At 40.4% G+C, this 22,140-nt stretch overlaps 1 protein-coding gene across 1 annotated transcript in view; it reads right to left on the reverse strand.

The window, feature by feature from the left end:
- The window catches only part of lap (phosphatidylinositol-binding clathrin assembly protein lap), a 43,749-nt gene that overhangs the window by 10,976 nt on the left and 10,633 nt on the right, over nucleotides 1–22,140 (reverse strand). The window contains exons 3-9 of the mRNA XM_028308317.1: nucleotides 19,273–19,293; nucleotides 14,711–14,813; nucleotides 13,136–13,303; nucleotides 10,463–10,601; nucleotides 9,745–9,890; nucleotides 7,651–7,831; nucleotides 2,771–2,954 (exon numbers count right to left, since the gene is read on the reverse strand). Of these exons, the coding sequence (XP_028164118.1) occupies nucleotides 2,771–2,954; nucleotides 7,651–7,831; nucleotides 9,745–9,890; nucleotides 10,463–10,601; nucleotides 13,136–13,303; nucleotides 14,711–14,805 (913 nt within the window). The 5' untranslated portion in view covers nucleotides 14,806–14,813; nucleotides 19,273–19,293. The remainder of the gene's footprint in view (nucleotides 1–2,770; nucleotides 2,955–7,650; nucleotides 7,832–9,744; nucleotides 9,891–10,462; nucleotides 10,602–13,135; nucleotides 13,304–14,710; nucleotides 14,814–19,272; nucleotides 19,294–22,140) is intronic.

Genomic DNA, 22,140 nt, shown 5'->3' on the forward strand with positions numbered 1-22,140 from the left:
CTACGTGTGGAAGCGCCTCACCTGTGCTGTCAGTGTTACTGAATACGTTAGAGAAGTTAGCCTCGGACACGAATGTGTTGCCGGCCGGCGCGGGGAAGGCGGCGAAGCCGTTGCTCGGCTGCTGCCACGCAGGCGCGGGCGCGGGCGCGGGCGCGGTCGCGGGCGCAGCTACAAAGTGTTGCCAGCGTTACGGGAGAATTTTTACAGTTTTTGTGACGTGTGAGATTGTTATTTTTTTGTTTGTTTATTATTTGACGGACTTTAGAGTGAATCTGGTGTTATTTTGTGTCCTAAAGTGTAGGGAGTTGATTATATTCACGTATAAACAAAACTGAGCGCTCATCGAGTGAAGAACAACTCGCTTTATATCCGATGGCGCGTAAACCTTCTTACGGGAATATTGGTCTCTCTAAAATATTTGTATGGGAGCAGCACGGGTGTTCTTTGACGTCAAACGTCAGTGCGACTTCAAATCTCTTTCAGTTTTGTATGCCATGTCACTTCAATATGTCAATGTCACCCCTCCCGTGCTCCCATACCTCAAGAACTGATTCAGTTAAGAGCTAGACCTATATAACACCCATGTTCTATTGTATTGTACATATTAACTTGACATTGGCAGATATAAATGTCGCAAAGACAGTTGGTTTGCGCCGGGAAGGCCGCGAAGCCGTTGCTCGGCTGCTGCCACGCAAGCGCGGGCGCGGGCGCGGTCGCGGGCGCTGCTACAAAGTGTTGCCAGCGTTACGGGAGAATTTTACAGTTTATGTGGTTGTACTGGTTTTAATTTATTATCTGAGGGACTTTAGTATATGAATTTAGTGTTATTTTGTGTCTTAAAGTGTAGTGAGTTGATTATATTTGTGTAACTTTGAATTTGAGCGCTCATCGAGTGAGAACAACTCGCTTAAGACCCAATGGCGCGTGGCGCTTTGAAACTCGCTTACGAGATAATTTGTCTCCACAGTATTGTACAAATGAGGGCTATTGTTTTACGTTTTATTTTTTGGTCCTTGCTTTATATTAATTTTTTTACTTGTTATGCGCATTTTTTTACGCGAACCCTTCTGGCGCACCGTATGCAGTATTGTGTTTCGAATATCGATGTGAAAAAACTGGAGTGAGCCCAGTTTAGCAAGAATGTGTTCAGTGTGCGTTACCATCGCTAAAAGCTTGTAGTGTGCTGTTATATTACAATGTGTACTAGTAGTTGGTAGTACAGTAATGTAATCGTATTATCCAGATAGTTATAAAAATTGTTTACACTTTTCATTGGCAAAATCAGTGTCGTGTAAACAATTTTGATAAACAGTGTTGCTACAACAGAAAATTAAGGCCATTTGGTAATAATTTTATGTTTTTTTAGGTAAAGCATTATTAAACGAGGAAAAATTATTATGAAATGACCCATACCAGCACCATTATTTACTATTATGGAATTATTTATACAACAGTTAAGACTAATTTTGTGTAACAAATATGTATCAAAAAGTAGTTTAATCTTGTTTATTTGTTATATTTACACCATTCATAGAATGTAATTTTACTAAAATGTTGGTTACTATCTCTTCAGCGGATGTTCGATATTTTCTGTAGGCGCACATTAGGCGATAGAAGCGGCGACTGGCTGCGGCTGACAATTCATATATTTTGTTCAAAGCTTCGTACACTTGGCGTCAGACTCGCGGAGTTGTGACGAAAAGTTATTATGTGAAATTGATAAGAATAGGCGTTGTGCCATGTTGGGGGACCGTATGAATGAGACACGGGTTGTAATTAGTCTCTGCTTTAAGTCTGTTTATTAATGTGAACTGCGCGACTATTTATACGATATAGATCAAAGGTAAATGACGTCACAGCATCAGCACTATACGTGATAAATGTGCTGACACTGCGAACGTGATCAAGATAAGATATGAAGAGATTAAGAATTGTGCATACCGGCACAGGCGTCAAGTCGTCGAGTTGTCGCGTGTCGCTTAGTGTGCGCCTATACGTAACCTTATTTTTTTTTTTTTTTATTATTTTAAACTTTCATGGTCGCTAACATAATTATTATTACTGACGGGATTGCTACCATGTACCTTAATTTTGAAGTTCCGATATTTCGGCACTGTTGCAAGCGCCATGGTCACGGAGTAACTGAGGAAATTTGCGGGAGAGATGTTATGGGCAGAATATCGGTCTACCCTCAAAATGGTACATGGTAGCAATCCCGTCAGTAATAATAAATATACAGTCACGGAATGAAAAGGTTCGTCAGTTTTCAAATTGATTCCTTCAACGAATCGCGAGCACATATTACCTTTTGAAACTATGTTACAGAATAATCTCGAGTTAGAGAAAATAATCTTTAACTATTCGTCAGTAAAGTTCAAAATTATTCAGATCAAAGTTGTTTGACGATTTATCTTGTCAAGAAGATTATTATGATTGATAAACTAAAACCTTCTTGTTGGTTCAACCTGCCATTATTATTTCTTACAAAATAAAAAAAAACTATTGTCAATTGGTCAATGTCATCATTGCATTGCACTGATGGGATAGAAAAATAAACAAGCAAAACCTTATTCGTTAGCAAACGTCATATTTATTTAAATGTTAGCAGCACTGTTTCTTGCACTGTTATGTCGGCAGGTTTGACTCTTACAGTACCTAGTGCAAGCGAAAACCGACACTAAGGTGACGAAACTTTTCATTCCGCGACTGTACTTAATCATATCAAATATCTTTTACAACTAAAGTTAAAGTATTAGCTGTAACTACATACCTCCAAACATATCAGCGAACGGGTTCCCCAGCGATAGCAGGTCGTCGGACGCCTTGCCAGCGTTGTTTGCCGGTTCAGCGGGCGCCGGCCCGAACAGATCCACGATGGACTGCTGGTTGGACGGCGGCGCAGATGACAGGAACGGATTGTTGGCCGCCGAGTTGGTAGGAGACTGCACCTTGTTCTGGAGAGAAGGGGGTTGTTAGATGGGGTAGTTGAGGGTAGAAACCCACACCTGGATGAAGCGATGGTTGGTGTTTTAAAACTTAGGTTGAGTTGCACCATCTTACTTTAACAAACGTCAAAAATCTTTCAAACTCCATACAAAAAGCACCGGTTATCGTTATAGTTACGGTTAAAGTTAGATAGCGCAACTCGGCCTTAGGGGACCAGGAATTATTCACAGATGGTATCATGTAGTAACTCATAAAAACGAAAAATTGAAATTGTGTAGGAAAAGCTGAAATATTTTTCTTTATTTGCTACCTAGTAGCTGGTTTTTTAGCATCCCTTTTTCGTCTGTATCTGCTTAAATAGTATGTATTAATCAAATTCAGACCATTTTTTATGTAATCGAAATAACTGAATTTATAATGACGCTGATCAGCTGTGCTGTGGTGAATTTTATGAAGCATAAAGCTTTTTATTGCGTGCTGTACGATTGCTTTTTTATTTATGAACGTAGAATGATATATTTTATGAATGAAAATGTTTTGTAATAACCTTTAAGACAATTTCAAACAATACACACACTTGAAAATACGATACACGACCATCCGAAACCATACACAAATAAGTAGACATAAAAATCCCAGCTTTTTGAACACATCAAAAGGTGTGCCTTTTAAATTAATATAAGCTGTCGTGATTACTTTATCCCAAGAGCACGACAAAAAGTCAAAATACACGCACATAATTTTTTTACAAATTATAAAAAAGATTAACGGTAAAAAGTATACATATAAAGATAGTAGTGGTTTCAAGATACATTCGCATTACTGTATCATGTGCCATTTTGTCCCATTTGATGCTATGGGTCAACACAGTCTCGTAGCAGTGCGAATACACCTTTACAAAGCAGTGACAATAAACTGTGTGCTGTTCCCTTGAAAGCGACCATAGAAACCGCGACATACACAACCGCCCCCTAGCGAGTGCTTACAATAATCTCAGATACGTCNGAGCGTGATCCCCTCTTGCCCTCGAGCGTAATCCCGTCACTAGAGGGTTCTAGCGTGCAATACCAACAATAATGATCAAATATTTACCTGGCAGTCTGCGTGGGCGTGTTGGCCGCGGATCCCTTCTTGCCCTCAAGGGCGGCGAGGTGGCCCTCCAGCGCGTCTAACAGACTGCTGGGCGCTTTGGTCAGGTCGGGCATGTCGTCCTTGTCGTCATAATATACCATGAGGAATGAGAAGATGTTCCCTTGGTAGTCTGCGTGAGCCTGTTGGCAGCGGACCCCTACTTGCCCTCAAGCGTGTGAGATCTTCCTAAGGAGAGCGTGATCCCTTCTTGTCCTCGAGCTTAATCCCTTGTTGCCCTCAAGAATGATCCCTTCTTACCCTCAAGCTTAATCCCTTCTTGCCTTAGAGCGTGATCCCTTCTTACCCTTAAGCATAATCCCTTCTTACCTTTGAGCGCGATCCCTTCTTGCCCTCGAGCGTGATCCCCTCTTGCCCTCGAGCGTAATCCCGTCACTAGAGGGTTCTAGCGTGCAATACCAACAATAATGATCAAATATTTACCTGGCAGTCTGNATAAAAAAAACTATTGTCAATTGGTCAATGTCATCATTGCATTGCACTGATGGGATAGAAAAATAAACAAGCAAAACCTTATTCGTTAGCAAACGTCATATTTATTTAAATGTTAGCAGCAATGTTTCTTGCACTGTTATGTCGGCAGGTTTGACTCTTACAGTACCTAGTGCAAGCGAAAACCGACACTAAGGTGACGAACCTTTTCATTCCACGACTGTACTTAATCTTATCAAATATCTCTTACCACAGAATAATAAAAAGTACTACATACATAAGTTTTACTTCGCGAAGGTATTTTAAAAAATGTATGCTCAATGTCATTAACAATATGGTGTAATTTAGCCTGTCTCAAGAGTCAAGCACCATTTTGTTGACAAACGTCAGTGATCGGCACTGCGCCGAAGCTATAGGGCTGACTTCGGTAAAATGATGTGACGTGAGGTGCGTGTGAAAATGGCGGAAGAAATACATGATTTAGCATGAATTATCATGAATAATATTAACTACTTATTAACCTCTCAGTGTCTTGAGGCAACTTAAAAAGAACATCCTGTGTTTTTATTATTATTTAGGCAGTTAAATACTGCACAGTATTTAGTACACCATTTTCTTTATTTTCTTCCATCATACACAAGAATACGCGTGCGTGAGTAAATGTTCGCTCGTATGTGAGGCCTTGTCGAATAGTATCCTGTAGGTGGGCCATCGTGCGTGTTTTGTTTTCGATGTAAACTCGCGGAGATGAACAGGCCTGCTCTTACAACTAAAGTTAAAGTATTAGCTGTAACTACATACCTCCAAACATATCAGCGAACGGGTTTCCCAGCGATAGCAGGTCATCGGACGCCTTGCTAGCATTGTTAGCCGGTTCAGCAGGCGCCGGCCCGAACAGATCCACGATGGACTGCTGGTTTGACGGCGGCGCGGATGACAGGAACGGATTGTTGGCCGCAGAGTTGGTAGGAGACTGCACCTTGTTCTGGAGAGAAGGGGGTAGTTAGATGTTGGGTAGTTAGTTGGGGGTAGAAACCCACACCTGGATGAAGCGATGGCTGAAGTTTTAATACTTATGGACTGGGAAACTAATCGGAAATGATTTAATTAACTGAGCATGAAAACAAAATTTTTAAAAAGCCTATGTATGTTAGGTATAGCCTGACCAGGAACATAAAAACCCTCGCCATGTTGCGGAAAACTAATGGTACTAATTTCTTTTAATGGCAACAGTAACTGAAAACTTCATTGACATGTCACCTTGCATGTCAGTCTATTGTTGTCAAAGTGTAAACAAACTTTATTTTAAATGTGTGCAATTGATTTTGTGAATTAAATTGCTAAAATATTTTTATAGTCGTGAAAGAAAAGTGGTTCACGATGTGTTAATGTATTTGTCGAAGAGAAATACTAAGGGTTCGGACAATATTTTCATTGAATAATGTTTCCGACAAAGGTTGTCAAATTGACTGACATGTTTATCGTATGGTACAGTCCACTATGAAAATTAGCTGTAGTCTGTTTCAACTACCTATTTTAAAGTTTTTTGTCACTTTCTAAGTTTTGAATTTTATGGAATTGGGAAAGAAGTACCGAGTTTGAAGCGTTCATGAGCAGACATTGCAGTTGAATATTTTTAAATTTTGATGTCCATATGAGTACTGAGTGGGTATATGTATTTGTGATTGTGGGGTATTTGTATGTGTGTAAAAAGGACCGTTTACATTCGTGATTCTGTATTTTAATGAAAAAAAAAAGAAGACGCAAACTTCACATGCCAAAAGAATGTTTAGGAAAAAGTTTCTATAATGGGGTTAGCCTTTTTATGTATATTGGTAATAAGTGTTATTTTGCAACTAAAATGTAACTGTTCGTTCGTTTCAGCCAAATGACGTCCACTGCTGGACAAAGGCCTCCCCAAGGTTTTCCATAATGAACGGTCCTGCGCTGCCCGCATCCAGGCTCTTCCCGCGACCTTTACCAGATCGTCGGTCCACCTAGTAGGAGGCCTGCCCACGCTACGTCTTCCAGCCCGTGGTCGCCAATCGAGAACTTTCCTGCCCCAACGGCAATCATCTCTACGAGCTATGCCCCGCTTACTGCACTTGATTTTAGCAATGCAAAAATGTGACTGTATTGAATGTAAATATTTTTTTATACATAACAGTATTAACACTAAAATGGTCTTAGGGCATCACATTCAAACTGGTTTCTGTCTGTTCTTTTCGGCAGCACTTGGTCACTAGACGTGCAGTGACGTCACGCGCTCGCTCTGTACTGCGTGCCCACGGTGCCCGTGGGCCGCAGTGACGTCACATGTAACGTCACTTACCTTGTACTGATTCATGGCAGCCTCCTCTTCAGCCAGCGCTTGCTGCGCTAGCGAGTCGTCTATAAACAGCGGCGCGGAACCATTGGCCGCTTTGTCCAGTCGACTGGAAGCCGCCGCGTTGCCGAATGACGATGACGTAGATGACAGAGCGCCCATCACGCTGGCAACGTTCTTTTGGGCGCTGGAACATAAAAATATTATCCTTTGAGAAAAGCCCGATGGCATCAACAGTTTTCATAGTAATATTTCCGATCTTCATTCTATAAAGTGAAGCGTTTGCGAGGGTAAGTTAGTCAAATGGCAGTCTGCTTGATCCCTTGTTGCCCTCGATCTTGACCCCTTCTTGCCCTCGAGCGTGATCCCTTCTTACCCTGAAGCATAATCCCTTCTTACCTTCGAACGTGATCCCTTCTTGCCCTCGCGCGTGATCTCTTCTTGCCCTCGAGCGTAANTCCACGCTACGTCTTCAAGCCCGTGGTCGCCACTCGAGAACTTTCCTGCCCCAACGGCAATCATCTCTACGAGCTATGCCCCGCTTACTGCCACTTGATTTTAGCAATGCAAAAATGTGACTGTATTGAATGTAAATATTTTTTTTATACATAACAGTATTAACACTAAAATAGTCTTAGGGAATTCATTCTAACTGGTTTATATCAGCGTTCTTTTGGACAGCACTTGCTTACTAGACGTGCAGTGACGTCACGCGCTCGCCCTGTACTGCGTGCGGCACCGTGGGCCGCAGTGACGTCACATGTGTCTCTAGTCAGTCAGCTAGTGACGTCACTCACCTTGTACTGGTTCATGGCAGCCTCTTCTTCAGCCAGCGCTTGCTGCGCGAGCGAGTCGTCTATAAACAGCGGCGCGGAACCATTGGCCGCTTTGTCCAGTCGACTGGAAGCCGCCGCGTTGCCGAATGACGATGACGTAGATGACAGAGCACCCATAACGCTGGCAACGTTCTTTTGGGCGCTGGAACAGAAAAAGATATCCTTTAAGGGACGATAGTATGAACAGTTTTTCATAATGATATTTCCGATCTCCTTCTTTCTATAAAGTGAAGCATTTGGGAGGTCTAGAAGCGAAGAAGGCACTTGTTTTACCGGCGACGAGAAAAAGAGAAACTATTTTGTCGCTCAAGATACGTCACGCGTATCGGTTAGTCGAGTCAGTTAGTGTTGGCAGCGGATCCCTTCTTACCCGCGAGCGTGATCCCTTTTTGCCCTCAAGCGTGATCCCTTCTTGCCCTCGCGCGTGATCCCCTTTTTCCGTCGAACATGATCCCTTCTTGCCTTCAAGCGTGATCTCTTCTTTCCCTCGAGGGTGACCCCTTCTTACCCTCGAGCGTGATATCTTCTTGCCCTCGAGCGTGATATCTTTTTACCTTCGAACATGATCCCTTCTTACTTTAGAGCGTATCCCTTGTTGCCCTCGAGCGTGATCCCTTCTTACCCTGAAGCATAATCCCTTCTTACCTTTGAGCGCGATCCCTTCTTGCCCTCGCGCGTGATCTCTTCTTGCCCTCGAGCGTAATTCCTTCACTAGAGGGTTCTAGCGTGCAATACCAACAATAACGATCTAATATTCACCTGGCAGTCTGCGTGGGCGTGTTGTCCGCGGATCCCTTCTTGCCCTCGAGGGCGGCGAGAGCATCTAGCAAGCTGCTGGGGGCTTTGGTCAGGTCGGGGATGTCGCCCTTGTCATCAGTAAGATACCAAGAGAACGGGATGAAGTCAGTCAAATGGCAGCCTGCGTGATCCCTTGTTGCCCTCGAGTGTGATCTCTTCCTACCGGGAGCGTAATCTCTTCTTGCCCTAGAGCGTAATCCCTTCTTGCCCTCAAGCGTGATCTCTGCTTACCATGGAACGTGATCCCTTATCCTCAAGCGTGATCCCTTCTTAGCCCTTAACACGATCCCTTCTTGCCCTGGAGCGTGATCCCTTCTTACCCTGAAGCATAATCCTTTCTTGCCCTAGAGCGTGATCCTTTCTTGCTCTCGAGCCTGATCCCCTCTTACCCTGGAGCGTAATTCTTCTTACGAGAGAGTGAGCGAGTGAAATAACAATAATAACGAGAGTATATTCACCTGGCAGTCTGCGTGGGCGTGTTGGCCGCGGATCCCTTCTTGCCCTCGAGGGCGGCGAGGTGACCCTCCAGCACGTCAAGCAAGCTGCTGGGCGCTTTGGTCAGGTCGGGGATGTCGCCCTAGTCGTCATAACATACCATGAGGAATGAGAAGATATTCCCTTGGTAGTCTGCGTGAGCCTGTTGGCAGCGGACCCCTACTTGCCCTCAAGCGTGTGAGATCTTCCTACTGAGAGCGTGATCCCTTCTTGTCCTGGAGCTTAATCCATTGTTGCCCTCAAGAATGATCCCTTCTTACCCTCAAGCTTGATCCTTTCTTGCCCTAGAGTGTGATCCCTTCTTACCCTGAAGCATAATCCCTTCTTACGAGGGAGCGCGATTGATTCTTACCCTGGAGCGTGATCCTTTCTTATCCTCTAGCTTGACCCCTTTTTACCAGCGAGTGTAATACCTTCTCGCCCTAAAGCGTGAAAACCAAGAAGAGAAGACATTCACCTGGCAGTCTGCGTGGGCGTGTTGGCCGCGGATCCCTTCTTGCCCTCAAGGGCGGCGAGGTGGCCCTCCAGCGCGTCTAACAGACTGCTGGGCGCTTTTGTCAGGTCGGGGATGTCGCCCTTGTCAGCAGAAAATATCAAGAAGAACGGGAAGAAGTCAGTCGAATGGCAGTCTGCGTTATCCCTTCTTACCCTCGAGCTTGATCCCTTCTTGCCCTAGAGCGTGATCCCTTCTTACCCTCGAGCGGAATCCCTTCTTACCCTCAAAAGTGAGTAAAAACCAAGAAGAAATAAGAAGATATTCACCTGGCAGTCTGCGTGGGCGTGTTGGCCGCGGATCCCTTCTTGCCCTCGAGGGCGGCGAGGTGTCCCTCCAGCGCGTCTAACAGACTGCTGGGGGCTTTGGTCAGGTCGGGGATGTCGCCCTTGTCGATGCCCACGTTTTCTGCCACCTGGAAGCAGTGATCAATGACCCTGAAGGTTGTAAACAAAGTATAGACTACTTGTAGCCTTTCCACAAGGTGGACTGGGTGTCCAACAAGGTGGATAATGGACAGATGACCTTGTAAAGGTTGCAGGGAGGCGCTGGATGCAGGCTGCTGCCAACCAGTCAATATGGTAATCATTGGAGGAGGCCTATATTCCGCAATAGACGTCCTATGACTGAAATGATGATGATAATGATGACATTCTACACTGCCGATACCACATAACTAGTGCTTTAATGGTCTTCGTTAGTTCATTTTAATGGTGGTCAGTTTTGGCAACACAGAACATATAGACGATAGTCCACCGCGGGCGTTGTTCAACTCTGATTAACGCCATAAGATACGCTCTCCTACTTTTTTCATCCAGCCGCTGCCGCCTACCACCGATGAATGCCAGAAGACATGCTTTCTCACTTTTTTCATCCAGCTGCCGCCACCTATCATACTTGCTTCCACCTTCGGTCTGATTTATCATTTCCCTTATCAAGTGATATACAGGCTAACAGCTTTCTTATGGTGAATAAAAAAACGTTTACCTTCAGGAACTCTCCGACCCTATCCATCCTGATGAGGAACTTTTTATAGAGATCGAGAGCCTCCCGGCAGTTCTTCTTGTTCATGTCGAAGAACTTCTCCAATAGGTTTATGATTCCGTCGTTGTAGCACGCGAACAATCTGCGGAGAAAACGTTATAATGTTATCTACGTCAATCAAAATCAAAAATATTTATTCAGTTTAGACCACAAGTGGCACTTATGAACGTCAAAATATAGTAAATAATATAAAAGAAAAGGTAGCCCTTATGGGGCACTTTACACGTCTCCTTATCTTTAGGGACCTACCAGTGCTTCGAGACAAACATATGGCAAGTGCTGAGAAGAAACGCCGGAACAAACTCAGTCACCACTAATGAGTTATAGCAAGTAAACGTATTTTCTTCAGACCTTTATTAAGGGCCTACGCTAAAATTTTGCAAGGGTGCCGTATGTATGTCCTAATAATAATCAAATTAAAAACTTGGCTAAAAAGAAAGAGCAGTAAATGAGCCCATTTCTTGGAGGGGCCATTGCAAAGTAGATTTTTGTGACTGGTTCTTTATTATAAGAACAACCTTTCGAGATCCTAGAACAGCTTTTAGACCTTCAACTGTAAATTTTATGGCAGTTTTTTGAGAAGTTTACTTTTTGGTATTTTATACTCTACGAGCTTGCACTAAAGGGCGATATTTCCATCTAAGCGATACCTGAGCAGGTCTCGGAACAGCGATGCACTGTCATTTACACACCTATAGTCTGGTCTGTGAGCACGTAGAATTTTGTCCAATGACCCCAAGCTACCCATCCTTATCGCTCGCGCGTAATTATATTGCTGTTGCGACTGTGCATTGGCACCCGCAGTGAGTATGCGAGGGTAGCTAGGGATCATTGGACAAAATTCTATGTGCTCACAGACCGGGCTTTAGTGCGTGGTAATTTAGACTCTACGAGCTTACTCTAAAGGGCGATATCTACCTGATCAAATCTCGGAACAGCAGCATAAAGCACATGTTGATGACGCCATTGGTGAGGTCGTTGGCGGTACAGTCGAACTCGAGCAGCGAGTCCAGTTGAGCCTGCAGCACTGGCAGCGTTTTGAGGAGCTTCTCCACATTCATCATCCGGAGGGAGCCTTCTTCTTTGCTGTGGACGATGATGATAAAGATGTTAATGATTAACTGTTGCTTTGTTAGATTTTGCGGAAAATATTATTAGCAAGTACACAGCTTTGTGTAATGGCATTTCAGTGGCAATGGGCAGGGCACATAGTACGCAGAACTGACGGCCGATGGGGCAGCAAGGTGGAAGAAAGCTGGAATGGAGGCCGCGTACCGGAAAACGCAGCATGGAACGTCCACCTACAAGGTGGACCGACGACATCGTAAAGGTAGCGGGGAAGCGCTGGACGCAGGCCGTTACCCAATCGATCAACATGGAAAGCATTGGGGGAGGCCTATGTTCAGCAGTGGACGTCTTATGGCTGAAGTGATGATGATGATAATGATGACACAGCTTTGCTCTTTCCGACAGTACGTCCATCCGCAAGTTGGACCGACGACCTCATGAAGGTAGCAGGAAGGCGCTGGATGCAGACCGCTACCAATCGGTTGTTATGAAAATCATTGGGGGAGGCCTATGTTCAGCAGTGGACGTCTTATGGCTGAAATGATGATGACGACACAGCATAGGGCATATAATGCTTACTTGTTATTTTCTCTAAGGTTAAATGTTTGACGTGTGAAACGTGTGTGTCATCGTATCTCCCAATACAGTAATCAAATTTATTATTTCAGGCTAAGGCAATATGCCGTAAAGTTTCGATTNCGTTATTTGCGTTATAGGAGGCATATAGTATTATTATACTAGCGGCCCGCCCCGGCTTCGCACGGTTGCAACTTAATTTTCTCGGCTTTTCTCTTCTATAATATGCATGTTTTAAACATACAAACCTTCATCTTGAAGCACTCTAACTATTGAAAAAACCGCATCAAAATCCGTTGCGTAGTTTTAAACATCTAAGCATACATAGGGACAGACAACAGGACAGCGACTTTGTTTTATACTATGTTGCGAAGTAGGTATAATGTAAATTAAATTAAATATTGGCTGAAAAGAAAGTGTGGGTGTGGAGGCGTCATTCCTTGTATTCCTTTGAGATGCCATGTTGACTTCTGCGAGTCGAAGACTGGGTCTCATTATAATAAGTAAATCTGAGAGGTCCTGGAATGGCTTTTAGACTTATAACTTCTAGTTTTAAAGTAGACTATTTGAGGAGTCTACTTGCAGCGATGTATGCATGGTGATTTAAACACCACAAGCGCCAGCTCGTGCTAATTAAAGGGAACATGTACATGTAGATGACTCCTTTGGCTCTATTCTTCTGCGTAGTAATTTAGACTCTACGAGCTTGCTCTAAAGCAGCGGTTCCCAAACTTATTTAGTCTACTGCCCACTTTGAGAATAAAATATTTTTAGCGCCCCCCATTTCTGTAGTCAAGAGTCGAGCTCAGTCGGTGTCTAAGAGTCCTCCTAGTAGATGACGCCTCCCAAGCATCTACACAACGTCCCGATTTTTTTTCTGGGTCTCTTACCGCCCCCCTTTAAGCCTGCAGCGCCCACAAGGGGGCGTTATCGCCCACTTTGGGAAAGACTGCTCTAAAGAGCGATATCTACCTGATCAAATCTCGGAACAGCAGCATAAAGCACATGTTGATGACGCCATTGGTGAGGTCGTTGGCGGTACAGTCGAACTCGAGCAGCGAGTCCAGTTGAGCCTGCAGCACTGGCAGCGTTTTGAGGAGCTTCTCCACATTCATCATCCGGAGGGAGCCTTCTTCTTTGCTGTGGACGTAAAGATAAATAAATAAATAAATATCCTTAGACATTTTACACTGCGCTTCTAGTCCCAAACTAAGCAAAGCTTGTACTATGGGTACTAGACAACGGATATAAACATACTTAAATACTTTTTTTTTTGTAAATACATACTTATTATACATAAAAAACACCCAGTCCAGTACAAACAAATATGTTCATGCACACAAATGTTTGTACTGTGCGGGAATCGAACCCGCTACCTCCGGAATAGTAGTCCGTTTCGAACCACTACACCAAACGGCCGACTAATGATGTTAATAATTAACTGTTCTTAGCTCTGAGCTTTAAGAGAATTTGCGAAAAATATTAATACCAAGTACACAGCTTTTCCGGTAGTGTGTCCACCCACAAGGTGGACAGACGACCTCATGAAGGTAGCAGGAAGGCGCTGGATGCAGACCGCTACCAATCGGTCGTTAAGAAAATCATTGGGGGAGGCCTATGTTCAGCAGTAGACGTCTTATGGCTGAAATGATGATGACCACAGCTTTGGGCATAGGGCCCATAATGCTTACTGTCCTTGGACATATTGTTTCCCTAAGGTTAAATGTTTGACGTGTGAAACTGCGTGTCTGTGGCATCGTATCTCCCAATACAGTCATTAAATTATTATTTCAGGCTAAGGCAATATGCCGTAAAGTATGATTGATATTTATTACCTAAATATGTACCGCCCTAGGTAGAATGTGATGCCAGTGTGCTTACCATGAGTTTACGTTCGGAGTGCTCGCTAGCGAGTACGTCAAAAAAATCTATGAAGATTTTGTTTCTTGAAAGTAGCCGCTAGGGGGCACTGTACAATATGTCATACATTTAATGTCAATTTTTTACGTAGTCGCTAGCGAGCACACCTAACGTAAACTCATGGTAAGCACACAGTTGGCAGCACTTCAGCGCACATAAAATTCGGGTGCATATTTTCGATATCGAAAATCTAGTAAGCACATGATTAAATCCTTATTTACGATGTAGTAGGTACTGATATAAAATTACTGTATTGATTTGAAAGTTGTAGTAATATCTTACGTTGTTTATTGGACAAAGGCTTTCCTTAATGTTTTCAAAGTTTATCTTTCTTCAGCGAAGTAGGGATTACCATCATCATAATAACTTCTGAAAACTATTGAGCCGTTGTTGCTGACTTTTGAGGGATATAAGTCTTTCTTCATCTGTTGGTTCTGGTTCAGAGACAGTGACATTTGCACTATTTTACTTTAACAAACATCAAAAATCTGTCAAACCCCCATACAAAAAGCATCGGTTATCGATATAGTTACGGTCAAAGTTAGGTGGTGCAACTCAGCCTTGATGGTGCTTTATCTGTCGCGTGGCATTTGTGATTAAACTCATACATCTATGATTTCCACTTACCCCCTCTTGACTTTGCAGAAGTCGAAGGCGACCGTCCTGTAGGACAGGGCCTTCTCGTTGAGGTACTTGGCGTATCGCCGGATGAACGGTGACATGTCATATCCTGCGCACAACAAGTTTTAATAGCAACTGCCCAAAGGGGTGGTGGACAACAAAGGACGTAGACAAGAACAACAAATAAAATTTAAACGAATACAAACGATTTTTAAAGAGGCTGCAAGGGAAAGATGGGAAAAACTACAGTGAATTCAGACCTTAGCTCCAAATTAAATTAATTCCTTTAAATTACGACTTTTACAACTTTTTCAAAACAATGTCAAATTCTGGATTTTGCCTGATTTCGCTGTCAAATTTCTTTTCTATTTGAAATTATTTTCTACCTAAATAAAAACAAGTTCTGTTTTAACCCTAAGAAAACTTAATCAGGTTGTTTAGGCATTACCTAGCGACATTCAAGAACTTTGTCTAGTCTAGATAATAAGTTGTATTAAGTTGTTTAACACAAGGCTCAAAACCAGTTTATTTTAGCCTAGAATCTACAGGTCACATTTGAAATACCTGATAATTCCTATTAGCAATAAGAATTTGCTAATAGACTTATATTTGCTACAATCTTTATCCCAAAAAAACTATGTTTCCGAGCCCTAGTTTACAATTTACGTAACATAATAATCCCGAAAACTTGTTCAATCAATCAAACGAATTGTGATTCAGCGTAGAACAAGTTATATGAATTCTGAACTTGTTTTCTGTTCATTGTCATTGTTATTTGTTAGTCATAAAGTTATTGTTACATAATCGCACGGAAAGTTCTGGAATATCGCTAAATACCCAACTAGCATAATATTACAGTATAATAAACATACTGTGGAACTTTCTCGTCCAACTATTTATAGTCAACCCAAGTCTGGAACGCTTATTGATTTTAATTGAGACGAAGCCTATTCTGGAATTGTTGGAACTATTTTAATAACTGTTACTTTTGTAATAACTTAGATAACTTTATTTGAGGATTCATTGGCCAGACAATCATCATCATCATTTCAGCCATAGGACGTCCACTGCTGAACATAGGCCTCCCCCAATGACTTCCACATCGCACGGTTGGTAGAGGCTTACATCCCGCGCCTCCTACTACCTCAAACCTACTGTCAACTGTCAAATTAATTACTTCTGGATACTATTAAGCTACGGATTTACAAATGTTGGTAGGGTATTTCGAATTACATTACACATATGTTCTTTGATCTGTATTCGCTGTCCAGTTTTGTGCTTTTCATATCAACTGGACTACTCCCATTGCTGGGTCTGTATTTTTAGGTCTATCTGTTTCTGCTAACATATTCTCGCTTTATACGAGAGGAATTAAGAACTTCGAAAATACAGAAAGATAAAACTGATAGAAATATGACGTGTAATCAAATTACACACAACATTTACTTGGGCTTTCATAAAGTTGAAAGTTGGTTTAGGTACGCCAAATTTCGTTATTCAAACCAAATATTATTCTGCACTAAATGACTTTAGGCCTTAGTTTGAACAGTGATAAAACCGTACCCTTCTCGACTAAGGTTCTAAGGTTACCCTGAGTGCTATCCTTACTAATTGAACAGTCCTTTTAGACTAGGCGTGCTAAAGAATCCTTCAGTTGTTATTCTACCCTACATACGCCCACTGAAACCACTATTCATTACTTAATAGGAAAACCATGTATTCCCTTACTTTGTGAATTACCTATGACGAACGTCCCAGACTTGGTATATTTTTGCAGACATTATTATAACTATGTATTTCCAAGTTACATAAACCTGTAGGTTGCAAAACTAATTAATTTCAACTTGATTAAAACCCCGTGCATTTGTGATTAAAATCTACCAGTGTGAGTGCAATCTAACTACTGTGCAGAAATAACAGCGAATTGTTCAACATTATCTTCTATTGTATTTATTGAAACAATAACTATAAATGAAATTGCTTTAATTACTAGTTCATTAAACTGATAAATGTAATAAATAAAGTTTAACATCTAAAACAAATATCGCACGAGAAACAACACAAGCAAAAACAACATAAAATCTAATTTATAGGCTTTTTAATTAAAGGAAAAATGTTAAAAAAACAATACAAGCTAACCAAATTCATCAGTATCATGTTTCCTTGTGATACCGTACCCGAGAAACGATACGGCTAGTACATATACGCCTACAAACAACGATAATTAAAAATAATTAGGCATTAAGTATAACGCGGTCTATAAATGTTACAGTAAAAGTTTTAAAAGATCATTTAATAGTTCAGGAGATAAATTAAATTTGGTAATTGTATATTTCATAAAATTAAATAATTAAAATGTGAAGTATTTTAAAAATCTCGGACATAAAGACACGTTGCGTAATTTTAATAATGTTTACATATAAAAACAGACGACACGACAAGAAATAAGCGAAAATGTGCGAACCAAAGAAGTGAATGCATTCAGAACGCCAAGCGTGCATCTACATCTAACAGACGGACAATCAGTCATATTATGCAAAAAGAAAGCATATCTCCATTCTATAAGATTTAGCCTATGCGCAGACCACCGACTTTTAGTTGGCCGCAGGGCCGGATCTACCTATGGGCTGATTGGGCTGCAGCCCAGGGCCCCGGGGTTACAAGGGGCCCCCAGATCCCGCTAAAAAGTAGGCAATAATTTAAAAAAAAAAATTGTCTGTAATGTGGGTTTACGGACGATATTTTTACAACATCATAAGAAAATATTTATTAAAAATTACATACTAAATTTTTGAGATTTTAAAAAAAAAAAATTTTCTTCCAATTACTTCTTGTAAAGAAAACGTTATAATTTTTAAACTAAGAGGTATATCCTGATAAAATAAAAACAGTAATAATGCTAAATAACAGGCGATACTAAAAAAAAAATACATAAAATACTCAGAAAATGGCAACAAATAATAAAAAATGATACATTTTGAGAAAAATCTGCATTTTAATTCGTGTTTTTTTGGTTATTTGATAAATTTCTCCAAATAATGCCCCCCTAACAGATTGTTTTTATTACTTTGTGTTATTCTTTATCATACTAAGTACCTTTGTAAAACTAAAAAATATCATGTCTCTATCCCTATCACAATGTTTGCAATGATCGTTTGAACGGCTTACTCTCCGGGCGCGCCGCGCCATTCAACGCTTCGTTAACAACGAAACTGAAAGTGGCTCTAGTTTTGTAATTTTGATAAAAACAAGTTACATTTCAAATAAAAACAAAAGATTTCGAAGTAAAATAAGCATTTTAGTTAAAATTAAAATTGTCTCTACCTGTAGCGGATAATAATGTGGTGGCAGGCCTTTCTTCAAATGATCATAGCAAATGTTGTGATAGGGATAGAGACTTCCGATTTTTGGTTTTACAAAATTAATACGATTGAGAATAATACAAAGTAATAAAAACCACCTGTTATGGGGGCATTTTTTGGAGAAATTTTTCAAATTACCAAAAAAACACGAATTTAAAAGCAGATTTTTTTCAAAAAGCCTATAATTTTTTATTATTTGTTGGCATTTTCTGGGCATTTATTGTATTTTTTTAGTATCGCCTGTTATTTAGCATTATTACGGTTTTATTTTATCAGGATATACCTCTTAGTTTAAAAGCTATTACGTTTTCTTTACAAGAAGTAATTGGCAGAAAAAAAATTAAAAAAAAATCTCAAAAATTTAGTATGCAATTTTTAATCAATATTTTCTTATGACGTTGTCACGTAAAAATATCGTCCGTAAACCGACTTTACAGACAATTTTTTTTTTCAAATTATTGCCTACTTTTTAGCGGGATCTGGGGGCCCCTTGTAACCCCGGGGCCCTTACGTTACCTAACGTAAGTAATTGGCAGAAAAAAAATAAAAAAAAATCTCAAAAAATTTTTGACCTCTTTTTTGTCGATAAAAGTAACTAGGTCAACATATGTGCACTTTATCGTGACTCACACTGTATGTATAAGAATAATATATCATTATAGAAACAGTTTTTTGGCATGGCTATTAGTTGAGTACTAAGATAGGCCCCCAAGTAGTTTCAGCCCAGGGCCCCACAAATTCACGATCCGGCCCTGGTTGGCCGATAGTTAAATCGATTTCCAACTTGTATGAAGAATCGCCCGATACCCAATCGGTGTAGTGTGCGCACTTCCATACATGTTCATACTGATCAACAGCCCGACCCAACTATAGGCCAACCAAAAATCGGTGGTCTGCGCCTAGGCTTAAATATCTCCACAACACGTTAAGCAACAAAGCTGCACCGTCTAGGTAGTGTTGCAGAAATATCGATAGAAATATAGATAGTTGACTATTCTAGATCTATTGATAGACCTTGATAAGATCGATCAGAATAAAAGTGGAGCACAGATTTCCTAGTATTTTAAGAAAAAAAAATATTCTAGATGGAATTTATATCAGACCTTATGGAAATATTTTTGAAACTTATAATAGAGAAATCTTATTGAATGGAGTCTTCTTGCAACACACAAACATACAAAAAGCTATCACTCTGTATAAACTCACCGATCCTGGCACCGGCCGCGCCTTTCGAAAGCAATGGAGAATAAGAAATAATTAGACAATGTAGGAAATAACAAAGAATTGTCAAATTTACATTAGGTTGTGAAACATTTGTTTAATGCCTAAGCGGTAGATGAAAGAAAAATGAAATAACTTATTCAGTAAGATTAGAGAAACGTAGGTTTCTATTTCAATTCAAAAGTGTACTTTTGTGTCAGCATTTTATGAAGGAGACTATAAAAAATAGTTGTAAACGCAGCACCTTACAGGATAGTTTAATTTTAAATTGACTTCCAACTTAAGTATAAAATTACATTGTATGATCTGTATTGGATAATGATGTTAAGAAGGTCATTTCGCTTTTAGAAGAGCCATACTTATTGATATAATACAGCAGGCAAGAGTACAAATAACAGTTGTGTCAAGAAACCAGTAATATTAAAAGAATGCGTAACATTTTTTTAATACACGTATAACATGCGTCCATTATCAATTTTCGATGCTCAGTCAATAAAATTGAAACAAAGTAACTTATATTCGTTTATCATTCTTTTAGGCATATGTATAAACGTAACAATTAAGTAATAATAAAGTAATAAAGTCTTTATTTCATAAAAGCTCGTGAATTTCATACCTTATAAGTGTTTATGTTAGAGGTCAATTATTTAAAACCACAAAATTTAATGAAAGCGCTTACCACAGGTAAGGTCAGCACTTAGCGATTAATTGAAAATAATTTATCAAAATCAGGCCACTATTTAGTTTATGAACGACAAGTTTTTTATAAACGGTTGGATACAAGTCGAGCTCGGGTACTGAGGGGTTTCCATAACTGTTTCTTTAATTATTTCAGTCATCTTTATTCCCTCTTTGCTTGAATCAAAACTCGTTTTAAAAAAAATTAGAGCTGCAGAAAGTGCCCTACTAGCTATATCGATTGATTGATATATCGAGTGACGACTTTGTCATGATTTTTCTACTGATTGTTTTATTCGTACCGAGCATAAGCGGCTCATTTCTTATCTAATATTCGACCAGCAGCAGGGCTAGGCTAGGATGCGCGCCGTGATAAAATCTATCGATGATTTTGACGACACATGTATGGGCCTAAAATTATCGCCTAAAATCGGTAAAATGGTGCGATAAAAGTTAATCGCGGCGCGCATTCATGTTTATTTGTAATCGTGGGAAATGCCCCAGTGCCTCTATATTCGTACAATCTACAGGTTACAACAATTCTTCACTGAGAGTCCAAGATTTACTTGGTCAATTATAAGTGATTGATTGACGCATTGCACTTTAAAAAGATATTAAATGTACACAATAAGGCTAATCCACTGTAACAGTTGTATATGACTATTTGACTTCACAGTTCGTTCACCTACAAATAGCAATGTAGGAGTTTTTATTGCATTCACATATCTCATAGATACGAGCTAAGTATTGTATTAGTGTTTCTTTGTACTCTTTATCACGTTTATTATTTATTATAATATTAAGTGTTTGCAAAACGACATGCTGCCATTTTTACTATAGTTAATTGTATGAAGGTGTAATTCACATGAGTCTAAGAGGGGGTTTCGTAAAATTCGTTCTTAGCGGATGTCTACCTTTATAAGGAACCTGCCAAATTTCAAGTTTGTAGGGGGGAGTTCCGTAAAATTTGTTCTTCTTTACATCCTATAATCTCAAGTTTGTAGTTGTGATAGTATCTGAGATTTCGTGATTATCAGTGAGTGGTATTACGCTTTTATACAGATTTCTTTGTAATGGTATGGTAACGTATCAGCCTTGATATCAGCCAAGGCTAATGTTATGCATGTTGCATTGATTATTGCAACCGTAGAGATGCGTTTATCAGCGCACTTGAGGCTTACGCACACTTTGTAAGCATAAGCATCTTATGTTTATCTTTTGAAAGTATAAAACAAACGAAAATGCTACATAGATTTATTTTGCACTGACATTTGAAACAAATGACATCCACTTCTGGACAAAGGCCACCCTCTAAGATCTTGCGCTGCACGCATCCAAGTGCTTCCCGCGACCTTCACGAGATCGTCGGTCCACCTAGTGGGAGGCCTGCTCACACTGTGTCTTTCGGCCTGTGGTCGCAACTAGATAACTTTTCTGCGTCAACGGCTATCAGCACTACGAGCTATGTGCCCCACCCACTGACACTTGAATTTAACAATTCTGCAGGCTATCTCAGTTATTTTGGTTGTTGACATTTCACAGATTTCAAACGTCTCGTTTTTTAAGGTTTCTTAAAAGGAAGAGATAATATGGCATTTCCATGCGAAATTGTAGTGCATGAATTGTTAAGAATGCTTTGGCATGCACGAGATCCAAGATTCCATGACTTATTTACACATGCAGTGCAATTGTGCATCTTATGAATGCATCAGTCCATATTTTTACCGTTTTTTGTTTTCAGTAAATAAGGATCGAACTATAAGCATCATTAGATTTTTTGAATCAATTCTAATTAACGATGATTCGGGATCTGTATAGTCACATCCCTAATAGGTGTTACTGCGTTTATGCCAGATGATTATACTCAATAAACCTTCATACCTAACTAATTATTACTTTTTTTTAGTAAAATGTTATCTATTTCATAAGGCCAATTATATTTATTCAAAGAACTACTCCGCGACGCGACAGCAAGCTTCTGAGAGTCTACATAATTAGTGAATGAGAAAATAACAAGAAACTTGATCATTATAAAAATTCACAAGAATCACAACACCGTTAACTGTTACGCACATTCTTGATACTTTAATAATGGGTGGTATAGTAAAACCGGCTCCGGAGCCGTTGATCTAATTTATGCACTCGCCCGGTGACGTCACCGTCTGCAAATATGCA

The sequence above is a fragment of the Ostrinia furnacalis genome, unplaced genomic scaffold (assembly GCF_004193835.3).
Source record: "Ostrinia furnacalis isolate ACB-3 unplaced genomic scaffold, ASM419383v2 OfSCF2409, whole genome shotgun sequence".
Taxonomy (NCBI): domain Eukaryota; kingdom Metazoa; phylum Arthropoda; class Insecta; order Lepidoptera; family Crambidae; genus Ostrinia; species Ostrinia furnacalis.